An 11,588-nucleotide genomic window follows, 5' to 3' on the forward strand; every position below is an offset into this window, starting at 1 on the left:
GCGTTCACATACGCATACACGTGCACACACACACACACACCATCCCAATCACCCACCCACCACCACCCCGCAGGTCTCCCTGCCTTCCTTCGACGCCGGCCTGCCTGCCTACTACGTCCTCGCGCTCTCCGAGGCCTCCTCCAACCTCTCCCGATTTGACGGCGTCCGCTACGGCCTGCGGGCGGAGGGCGCCAGCGGCCTCAAGGCTATGTACGACAACACGCGCGCGGCGGGGCTGGGGGCCGAGGTTAAGCGGCGAATCCTGATGGGCACGTACGCGCTGTCTGCGGGGTACTACGACGCTTACTACAACAGGGCGCAGAAGGTGAGCGGGCGCTGTGGTGGTGAAAGACTATGTGGGGGTTCACGTGCGTTTGTGTGAGCTTCCATGTGTGTATGTGTGTGCGCGCGCACCTGCGTGCGGGTGGATGTGTCTGTCGTGCAAGCGTGCAACCCCGCACATCACCGTGCACATGCGCACGCAAGCATCCAGGACGCGTGGCTCGCCTTCCCTTCCGCTGCAACTCGCCCCCGCCATGCACCCGCACCCGCTTCCACTCGCACTCAAACCCCTGAACAACAACGTACCCCTCCCCAAAATACGCCTCATTCTGCTTCCTTGCGGACCACGTTAAACACAGGTCCGCACCCTGGTGCAGCGGGGCATGACGTCAGCCCTGGAGCGCTTTGACCTGCTGCTCTCCCCCACGGCCCCCACGCCCGCCTACAAGATCGGGGAGAAGTCGAGCGATCCCTTGGAGATGTACAAGGGAGATCTCATGACAGTGAACCTCAACCTGTCAGGCCTGCCCGCCGTCGTGGTGCCCTGCGGGTTCGCGGAGGCGGATGGCGGCGGGAAGCTGCCCGTCGGGCTGCAGATGGTGGGGCGGATGTTTGGGGAGGCGGAGCTGCTGGCGGCGGCGCACGTGTACGAGCAGACGGCGGGGGTCATGGACGGCGCGGCGCCGGCGGTCGCGGCGGCGCCTGCAGCGGCGGCGGCCGCACGGCGGTGAGGCTGGGGGATCTGCTGGCGAACTGCAGCTTTTCTCACGGCTTTCTTTTGCTGATTCTATTGACACAAAAGAGTGCTCTCCATTGCTGAATCTATTTTGTCAATCAAAAGCAACAAGTGCAACAGTTGGCTGGAACGGCTTTTTATGTGCTAGTGCATTACCCCTGGCCCAAGCAAGGATTGCAACTTGGACTCTGAAGCAGGTCAGCGCACGGTGGTGGGACGCCTGGTTGGGACCCGTCGCACATGGGTTCCTGCGGCTGCCGCAGGCGTGGATCGAACTGAGGCCACTGAGGTCAAATCGGAGCGTGTGCTGCAGCTGCACCACTGCAGCCAGTCTCATGCCAAGGTCCCATCACATGCGGGCAACCCAGAGGGATCGTCCTTCACTCCCACATGGAAGGGAGCTCATGGCCCAGCCTGCCGCAGGCTTGCGCCGCCGTTGGCACGGAGCGGCCGGTGCCACTGATTCCTGCGCTTCACGTACGACTCTCTTCAGAGCGTACAAATCGCAAGGAGTGAGACCCACGGACTGCACTCCGTTGGGTGTGCATTACACAAGCAGCAGCCACACTGTCAACGCGTTGTGATGCGGTAGACAACAGCAGGGGCAGCCCCAGCAAGTGCCATCTATTCATAATCCAATGCTCATCCCATTTGCAGCTGGCGCGCGTGGCAACGACGGCGGCAGCAGCGGCGGCAGCAGCAGCAGCAGCAGCAACAAAAAACGCCAGAGGTTGGCCGGAACGTCCACAAGGCAGCTGGGGGCAACGGGCGTGCCTGACGGGAATCAGGAGCGCCGCCAGTCCGCCACCTACCGCCAGCGGAGTCATCAAGGGGTGGCGGACGGCTGCACACACCTGTGAATGGCGCCTCAGCTCTGCTAAACTGCATTGGTGCTGCAGAGCGGCCCAGGCCGCCGGTGTTTGCCATAAACACCTCAGTGTATTATCAAAAACAGCAGCAGCAAACAAAGTACCTAGCCCCCTCCTCGCGTCGGGCGCCGCCCTCCGGCCTGCGGTCGCGGAGATATCTCAGCAAATATCCCGTCCAGCCCGCTGCCGCCGCCACCGCCGCCGCCGCCGCCCGCAGCGCCGCCGCCCCCGTCGCTGCTGCCGCCGGCGCCGGCAGTGCCGAGCGCGCTGGCCGTGCGAATGCTGTCGCTGCTCGCGGCCAGGGGGCTGCCGCTCGTGGTGTACCTTTGACGGCGGGCGCGAGTCGATCAGTGTGGGCAGGGCGTCAGCGCTGTGTAGTTGCATCAACAAGATTTTGCTTTTAAAACCTCAGGCACACGGATACTTCCAGTCTATCAGCTGACTCAATAACCTTATGATATTGGGCTTGCAGAAGAAGCATCACAATAAAAAACAGACAGAAGGTGAGCTGGGCTGCAACCCACTTGTTTTTGATCAGAGAGGACAGGAGGCCTCCGCCGCCGCCACCAGCAGCACGTGGCGCCTCGTCGCTGCGGGCGCCGCCAAACAGCGGCGCGCGCTCGGAGCTTGCCGCGGTGGCGGGTGGGGAGCCTGCGCCGTCGGCCCCGCCGCCGCGGCCGAAGTTGAACCAGCTCTTCTTGCGGGTCGGTTCTGATCAGGGGGTGGGGATGTCACAAGACGTCAGGGGCAGATGCAAAAGCGTAAACCATGCAGCACGTCATTCTATTTGCCAGTTGGCGTGCACCATGACAGAGATTTCTCCGCCAGCTGGATGTCCCCGCGAGCCGTGCAAGCTGCAACAGCCGCAAGCCCTGCCGGTTATCCCCAACAGCAGTGCCCCGGCATCCCTCGAAGCCGCCCCGCGGCTGCCCGCGACCCAGCAGCTGCCCGCGAGTCGCTGCCGCAACCAACACAGGCGCCTCGCGACGACAGCGCCAAACATGCCCCAGGCCGCGCCGTGCCGCCGCCGCGCCGCCGCCGCACGGTGGAAAAGCTCACTCTTGACGGGCCCCAGCCCCGGGAACTCCGCATCAATGGCGGCCGAATGCAGCACGTCGCCGATGCGCAGCCCGTTGGCTGCCGCCTCCAGCTCCTTCTTCAGCAGCCCTCGGCCCTGCTCTGTGTAGCGGTCATCCACGTCGTCACTGGGCAGGATAGGTATTGAGAACACGAGGGACTCAGGGGGATGGAGGAAGAGAAGGCGAGAGACGAGGGGGTTTGGGGGTTTTTGGGGTGCAGCGGTGTGGTGCTTGGGTTGGGTGCCAAGCGGTTGCCGTGCTGGTTGACGAGAAGAGAACGAGCGGCGTTGGGTGTGGTGATTTGGTCGTTTTTGAGGGGGTGTTGTGTGTGGTATACCCATGTGACTGCGGGGAGGGAGACAGCAGAAATTCCAGTGAATGTCTGGTGAGGGCAGCTGCCAATGGAGGCTTGACCCTCATCATGCATGACTCAAGGCCGCGACCGCTGCTCGTTGCGACGGCCCGGATCGACAGGTGCTCGGATGTTTGAACCGGGCGCGGCCGCACCTGTTGAAGCGGTACTTTGAGTTGACGCAGGAGGCTGTGATGCGGTCCCACAGCCGCAGGTAGATGAGGGCGCAGTGCACCATCAGCAGCACAGGCAGGTACACCTGGGAGAGGGGGGGGGGGGCGGGGGTAAACGACGCTGGTTTTGAGACCCATAGCTTGAAGAACCCAGGGGCTGCAAAACACAGGAATCAAAGACGTCGTTTGGAGGAAACACGGGGGTGGAGGAGCAGACGTGCTGCGTGTGCAGCCTGTGCCCGTCAGCAACCCTGCCGCTCCGCAAAGTGGGCTCGCCTTCTGGCAGGGTGTTGCGGGCCAGTGCGCCTGCAAAGGCTCCCCACCCGCCCTCGTCCTTATCCGCTTGTGCCCCCACGCCTTAATGATATGAATATAGTGACGCCGGCCCTCACGTTGAGGTGTTTGCCCAGCACTGGCAGCACCTCCATGGAGCCCATGTTCTTGGTGAACACAGTCATCTGCCCGTCCACTCCCGCATCCTGCGGCGCACGGACGGTGGTTTCAGATAGTCTTTAAAGGATTTTTAGCTTTGCTGTTCTCAACTCGTTGTCGCCGCAACGCCGGGGGGCTTTGGGGTGTGTGTGGTGGTGCGTGGTGGTGTGTGGGGTGGTGCTGTGCAATAGACAGGGTGTGGTGTGGTGCAGCGGTGTGTGGCGGCGTGGTGTGCGGCGGGGTGTGTGGTAGGGCGGTGGCGTGTTGTGGCGCGGCGTGTGGTGGCGTGGCGTGTGGTGCCGTGGGATGACGTGGAGGTGGTCAGTCGAAAGTCGCCTGGAGGTCAGCGGCGCCGCAGCTGCAGCGCGGCAAGCTCCTTGCGCAAGGGACGTGCGGGTCAGGCAGCAGGGCAATCAAGCATGGCACAGCTTGCGTTCTCACTGCCACGGGCAAATCGCCCTCTGGTTGAGGGTGGCGACGCACCATGTGGATCATGTGCAGGAGGTTCCAGCATGTGGCTGGGCCGAAACGGCACATGAGACTTCCGTTCTGCATCAGAGCCGCGCCAGTGGTGGCCCTGTGCAAGGGTCGGGCGTGGGGACATAGGGTTGGAGAGGGACATGAAGCGGGCACCTGGAGGGCAGGGGCGTGCATGCACTTCAGCTCTGTGCCATGGCAGAGTTGCATTCATTCTGCTGCTTGCAGCAATCCCAGGAGAAACACAGACACTCTCCCGTTCGAGAAGCGCACAGACATGCATGTATATGCACGCATGTGCATGCGCGCACACACACAAACACACTAGCTAACAATAACAGGCACAAACCCATAGAAACACACACCTCTTGTCTTCTTTGTCCCAAACACGACGCTCAGAGCATCCAAAGCACGACCCGGCCGCCCCCACCTGGGCAAGAGCTTGTTGTAGTCAAAGGCGTTGACCCTGAACAGCGCAAAATAGGTGGCCACACAGATGTAGGCCAGCGGCAGCGTCGTCAGCAGCTGCACGCCCCACTCACTCGACACCGCGGTCCTGCGAGTATAAGCAGTTGAGGTTAGAGCAATTGAGCCAATGGCAGGCAGGATTGAGGTGTTTGGGCACGGAGCTGCACGGCAAGTTTGCTGAAAAAGTGGCGGCGTTGGCTTTCCCAGGCTGCACAGGGCCGAGGCGCTCCGGTTCCCAAGAAAGGGCGCGCGCTTGCTCCACTTGCGCAGCCGCGTGGTTTGCCCTGGGGAGGGGGCGGCTGCGCGCCTGATTGCGAGGCTGAAGGGCGACAGGTCTGGGTCCTGCCCTGTGAAGATTGTGGCCTCGCTCCATATGATGACGAGGCTAAGGGCGCCCAGCAGCACGCCCACAACCTGGGGCGGCATCGGCAGGGGAAGAGAAGCGACCAGGGGGGCAAGGCTGGCACTACGGTCGCATTGCACAGCTCGGCTGATGGCGGGCGTGGCGCGCTGAGTGTCTTGCCGTGCATTCACCGTTGCACGTGTTTGCGGCGGCGCGCGTACAGGCATGTACTTCCACAGGGAGGATTGGCTGCATTCATTGGGCGACCCACACCACGCCTTCGAGTCAGGTTAGAGGGGGGGAACGAAGGGTGGCAGACTGGCCAGGAGGCCGCGGCTGAGTGGGAGCTTGTGCAGCCGTTGTCCCCTCACCCTTCGTACGTAGGGGTGGCACACGCAGCGGTATTGCCACAGCGCGCGGCCCCAAGCCGTGCCTGCGCGAGTGGTTGCAGGGGGACGCACCATATGAGGCGCCGCCGTGCGAGCATGTAGGGCGGCACAACCGGCAGGTTCAGCTGCAGCATGGGCGGCCGAGTGCGCTTGCATGTGCACACCCACTGCCCATTGAGAAGAATGGCGATGAGCCGTCCTGTGGAGCCAATTGAGCGATTGTCCAGGCGCTTCTTCGCAATCGCGTATCGCCACCGCCCCTGCCCTCCCGCTACCAGCTCACCCGCGCCGAGCGTCCCGGGGGGCGCATCGTACACGCGCCGCTCCCTGGACTTGACGACCTCTTGCAGCACGAGCGCCTGCGTCACAACCTGCGCAGTGGCGGGGCGCGGCCGCTGTCAGCCTGGCAGTTGGGCCCAACCAATCACCAGCTGGACGCTCTCTGATGCTCCCGTACTGGTATGGCTTGATGCACGAGGTCGCAGCACCTAGGGCCACACCATGTTGCCAATCACAGCACTCGTGCACAGGAACGTTGCAGGAGTTGTGGAGAGAATGAGGTGTTTTCATCACACGCAAACGCACACGCGCATGCACACAGCAAGCACTTGCTCTCACCCGCGAACACCACCCACCCGGCACGCACGCATGCGCAGCAATTACGCGCGCTCGCTTACACTATGCCAATCGCTCCTTCTCACCTCCTCGTACTGCGCGTGCGCGCCCTTGTAGTTGTGTATGGCCGCCGCCAACCTCCGCCTCAGCGCGGCCAGCCCCGCCATGTCGTAGTTGTATTCAAGGTCATCTGCGGCCAGGCGCTCGACGTCGATGGTGCGGCCGCTGACCTGGCGATTCAGGGTCGGGTTGCGCATAATGAGGCAGGTGATGGGTAGGCGGCTAGGCCCCTCTCTCGCTCTCCCACTCTCACACACACGCGCATGCACACACACACACACACACACACATACACACACACACACAACTCACAGCTTGCACAATCAGCTCAAATAGCTCACGCTCGTGCATATAAGACATACCTGCACAGTTCACGCACACAAACCCCACATCCACAGGATTGAGGAACGCACGTACACTTGCGCACCGCGCTGGGCTTGACAGGGCTCTCCGCCTCTGCAAACGCCGCGATGACCTCCATGTACGGCCTCAGGGGGTCCCGCCGCGGCATCTGCTTCTCGTTGGCGCATATGATGGTCACAACCGCCTCCAGCTCAGCAGTGGTCTTCAACACATCGGCGGCAAACCGCCCGGTCCTTCAAAATTTGAGGGGGGCCACCAAGGAGTGCTGTTGGTGCGGCTCGCACTCAGGCCATTCCACTGCGCTGCTTGGAGGGTCTGCCCATGGCTTGCTGCTCTGCAGCTGCTCGAGCTCTGGTCCAAACCCAAGCCTCAGCGCCAACACTGCGTCGACCACAAACAAGAACAGCCCCGCCGCCCCGCGTGGCCCCGCCGCTGCCCAGCCGCAGCCCAAGCCCACCTGTGCGCCAGCCACTTGAGCAGCTGCTCCGGCTGGCTCTTCCACAACTCCCTCGGAATCTCCACCAGCCCAAAGCCCATCAGCAGCAGCCCCACGCTCAGCGCGAAGGTGTTGGAGAGGCCCATCCCTAGCGCCACGAGGTCTGTGATCTTGATCGTCTTCTCAACCACCAAAATCACGATAACGCCGATGACGCCTGCGGCGCCGGCGGCGCCGTACAGAATGCCGTTCTCCTGCAATTGTGAGCCAATCAGGGGCTCAAGGAGATGAGCGCCGAACTTTCGCGGCACGTCACACACCGCTTCGCACTTACATGTAACAGTGCAGGCAAGCGTTTTCCCAGTGGCACCCACGATTCATGGAGTGCCCTGCCAAGTCCACCCACGCCCCAGATAACGTTAGACTTTCAACGCCAGAATGAAGCCGCAGAAGCCCACCTTTATGGAGGTCCAGCAGCGGGCCCCCACGGTGAAGTCGCCCGCGTCAGCATAGACCTGGAAAAACGGCAGCACAAGCCACGTCAGCACCTGCGGTTGTGCATGGGGGGGGGGAGGCACATCAGCGATAGGAAGACGTGATGCAGATGTCAGGTTTTGAGAAGGTGAAGGCGGCCGCTGGAGCAAGAGCGCAGAGGAGGTTTCGGCAAAGAATGGGCGTCGGCCGTTCTCCTTTCACGCGATCTGCGCCGTCTGCACAACCAAGCGAACGCCTGCTGTCAGCGCCACTCGCTCGATGTCGGCCGCTGATATTCTCAGATGCTGCGCCCTGCTTTTTGGTGCACACCCAACCCCGATCGCATCCCAGAAGCATGCGTCGTCAGCGGGCTGAGCGCATGCGCGCCTGGGTAGACCAGAAGCACGTCTTCCACATTACATCAACGGCGATGTTGTCCGCCTTGCGGTTCAGGGTGGAGAACACATCAATGGGCACCAGAACCTGCGGCGGCACAGCACGTCCGCGGCAGCGGCGCGGGTGCGGAGGGCAGCACTGAACTAGCTGGACGCGGCAGCGCGCGTGTCGACAGCAGCGCCATCCCCCCCGCCCCAGTGGCAGCTGCACACTGCATGCCGTTGATGAAAGCGGACGGCTGCTGCCGTCTGCTGTGTACGCAGCGTTGGTTGGGGGAGCGCGCACCACCACAACAAAGGCCACGAGCCATGCGTAAGCCGTTGTCGCCTTCACCACGAACACCACGCTGGGCGCGGCGTAGCGCCGCAGCAGCAGGATGATGCATACCGCGACCGCCACCAGCGCGAGGGCGAAGAACGCCCACATCGCGCCGCGCCGCGCGGCGCGGCGCCGCTGTCAGAGCGCGGCGCGCTGCGCCGACGGGAGCGGAGTGGGACGGTCCCAGGACAGGCGGTGGCGCCGCTGCCTTTGCTGTGATGCCCGTTGATGTTGCGGCACTACGTATACTTTGCTGAGCCCCTCGGACAGCAGGTTCAAATACTCTTGTGTCTTCTGTGCCCGATGCTGATCGCGGCAGCAGCGTCTGCCCGCAGGGTGCTGGTTGTAGCGCGCGTCGACAGCGCTCGCCGCCCAGTGGCGCTGCGCGTGCCGGCGATGCTTCCACACCGCCCTGTGCGATCTCAACTACTTCGATGACTTTTTAGGCTGCTTCGTCTTCCTATATGTCCGCGGGCGTAGCCTCTGCCAGGTGTCCACGGGTCAAGTGATCGATGGAGTATGACGCAGACAATCGGTATCATGTGAACGTTTAGTACCAAAGTGTGATCTTTGATGTCTATTATCAGGTGCTGGCAGCTCGGTGCACAGCACCATGGTCCGAGGTCGGGTCTGCTGTGATGTGGCTCCACCCGCACACAACACATGGACCTTCCCGGCCAAGTTCAACGGACTGCCGCGGCGCTGCAATGCTGCCGATGAGTCTGTTGTAGAAGTGAATTGGTCGAAGGCGTGTGAGCGCTGGACAGATGTGAAGCGAAGGGTTCTGAGCTGCTTCAAATTCAAACGGAGGTTTGGCAGCAGGTTTGGGTCGGATGGACTGTAGAGGGTAAGAGGACGTGCAGGCAATAGGCTGCCAGAACATGTACACATTTCAGAATTAAGGCACCTCAACCGTGGATAGGCAGCTCCGCCCTTGGCGTTGTTGGGAGCTTTGCCGTCTATCGCAGCCTCGGCGGCATTTTCCGGTCCCGTCAGTCCCTCGTCGTGGCCTCCATGAAGGTCCGTCCTAAGCTTGTCCCTGGAGCTGCTCCGCCAATATTAGGTTGGTTAGGCTGCGGTGGTGGTGATGTTTGAATGGCAACTGCCACGCATGTTGTCAAAGCCCCTCCAGAACCCTGCTCAAGTGTGTGGCTTGCTGATCCCGCACTCGGACCTGGCAGTGTTGCCAAGACATGCTCCTGCATTCACAAACGCTGCTGGTCAATTTGATGTTGAACAGAAAGGTGTGTTGCCGTGCAAGCAAGTAGCAACCACGCAGCAGGACACTCTAAATCCTCGCTAGCCTCGCGAGCATGCAGTAAGAGGGAGGGGGGCTGCCGGTGGACTTGCTCAGCCCTGCGCCGCCCGCTACATGGCTGCTGCAGAAGCAGTAGGCTTGCCCCTGCCGTCTGGCCAAGCTGGTGTCAGCTGCATAGCCGCCTAGCAGCACCGCCTACTTTGACCCCTGCCGCCAATCGCCTGGCAGCTGTGGTGGCTCCAGCATGCAGGCTTGCTGTCGGCCACATGGGACCGGATAAGAATTTGGGCGCCACTCACAGCACAGCATTGCGGCCAACGGGACCCCCAGCAGCCGCAACAGGGATCCGCACCCCAACCCCTTGAACCCTAAGCCTGCAGCCTAGCTGTGTGCCCCGCATGAGCTCGCCCATTGCGGTCGCCCAGGCCAGGGGGTCGAGCTTGTTGCGCAGAAAATGCCAGGCTATTGCGCAATCATACTGCCCCGATGACGCTTTGATCAGGCTCTTGAGGCTCGGTCGTTGTGCTATTGCTTGGTGTAGTTGCAGCAAACGTAAATGTCAGCTAGGGCAGAACCAAGGCCCCGCTTGATGTAATTTTCTCGCTTGTCTCCAAACACTCATGCCCTGTACCTGGACACACTGCAGTCAGCAATACGTAGCCATGCAGGCAGGTACGTATGCAGACCACGCCCTAGGGAGCCAAGTAGGATTACATTTGCCGTGAAACACACAGAGGGAAAACTCCACATCAGTATCGTTCATGCATGCAGCCGCGTCCATCGGCCCCAGGACTCCTTGGGCTCCTGACAGCCTGCAAGCTCATGCGCCACCACTTCATGAACGACATTCCCAGCCCCGCGCCCCGCCTCGCGCCGCTCGCCGCGTCTCTGCTACCGCGCGCCTCCTCGTGCGCCGCCGGGGCACTGAGAAGGCGCAGCGGCCCCCGCCCCTTGGCGCCGCTGCCGCCCATTCCATCGCGGAGGGAGCCGCCAGGGCCGAGGCGGCTGCGCAGGGATGCAGGCGTGGCAGGCATCGCCTGCAGAGCGGGCTCAAGCTGCTGCTTGTCCTGGGCGGGGTGCTGCGGCGGCTGTGCATGGGCTTGCAGGGCGTAGTAGCAGGCGCGCAGCTGCCGCACGTAGTCATCCATATTAACCTCAGGCAAGCCGCTGCTCTCGCTCGCGGCCCCGCCCGCCGCTTGCTCGTCGGCGCGACGCGTGAGCGCGGCGCAGGCCGTGGCGTAAGCGGCGCCCGGATCGGGCGCTGGGGCCGACTGCTGCAAGGGCCCGAGGTAGCTCTCGTGGGCCAGGCCCATGCGGCCGTCCAAAGAGATGAGCTCATAATGTGCCTCTACCCGGTCCTCAAATGACACTTGGTATGTGCTCCGGCCACACCCGGCCGCCCACTGCTGTTCCACGGCAGCGACAGCCGGGTCCCCGCCGGTTGGGGAAGGGCTGGTGCGGGGCTTGAAGCCGCGTGCGCCCGGCTTACGTTGCGGGAGCTGCGGCTGGGAGTCATGGGTCCCAGCGTTAGAGGGAGACCCCCATGCAGCCTCGTCCCGCCAGGGCGCCGCCTTTTCGACTCCAAGCCCCGCCTGCCCCGCCGCTTTGGCAGTTGGGTCCGTTTCCGCCACCTCGCGCGTTTGGGCCCTCAGATCGTCAAACAAGTCTAGCAGATCGTCAATGGGCATGCTCTCAACTTCGCGCACACACAAGCCCTGCAACGGGTACTCCAAAACCTGGGGGCACTCGCACTCCCCTTCGACACACTCACGACCGCCGCGCCGCCCCAGCAGCGCGGCCGCAGCCGCCGCCAGCCAGCCGGACCGCCACCCCGGCAGACGCGGCCGCGGCGCGGGCGGCGCCGGCCCCGCCTCACGCGCCGCGGCGTCCGCGCTCGCGCGCCTGCTGTCGGCGGGCTTCGGGGCCTGCCTAGCGGGCGCGCGATGCTTGTCGGCGCCGTGGATGTAGCGGATTTCTCCAACTACATAGGGCCGGCCGGTCATCGGGTTGTAGTCAATCACGTCCACGGCGGGGCCCAGCTGGCGGGCGCCCCGCGTCCCCATGGCCG

At 63.1% G+C, this 11,588-nt stretch overlaps 2 protein-coding genes across 2 annotated transcripts; one reads left to right on the forward strand and one right to left on the reverse strand.

Moving 5' to 3' along the window:
- Window positions 1-208: 208 nt before the first annotated feature.
- On the forward strand, window positions 209-1,013 carry MNEG_4449 (aspartyl-tRNA(Asn)/glutamyl-tRNA (Gln)amidotransferase subunit A; the record flags this gene model as incomplete). Its single annotated transcript, XM_014047071.1, has 2 exons — window positions 209-325; window positions 642-1,013. 2 exons carry the CDS (start codon window positions 209-211, stop codon window positions 1,011-1,013), a joined length of 489 nt encoding a protein of 162 aa, XP_013902525.1.
- Window positions 1,014-1,991: 978 nt separating this feature from the next.
- Window positions 1,992-8,370, reverse strand: MNEG_4450 (putative LMBR1 domain-containing protein 2 like protein; the record flags this gene model as incomplete). Its single annotated transcript, XM_014047072.1, has 15 exons — window positions 1,992-2,211; window positions 2,412-2,598; window positions 2,947-3,092; window positions 3,474-3,577; window positions 3,884-3,970; window positions 4,407-4,500; window positions 4,831-4,956; window positions 5,673-5,799; window positions 5,884-5,971; window positions 6,302-6,445; window positions 6,703-6,871; window positions 7,096-7,328; window positions 7,533-7,622; window positions 7,969-8,031; window positions 8,230-8,370. The coding sequence occupies 15 exons, from the start codon at window positions 8,368-8,370 to the stop codon at window positions 1,992-1,994; spliced, it is 2,019 nt and encodes a 672-aa protein (XP_013902526.1).
- Window positions 8,371-11,588: the final 3,218 nt, after the last annotated feature.

The sequence above is a fragment of the Monoraphidium neglectum genome (genome assembly GCF_000611645.1).
Source record: "Monoraphidium neglectum strain SAG 48.87 unplaced genomic scaffold scaffold00618, whole genome shotgun sequence".
Lineage (NCBI taxonomy): Eukaryota > Viridiplantae > Chlorophyta > Chlorophyceae > Sphaeropleales > Selenastraceae > Monoraphidium > Monoraphidium neglectum.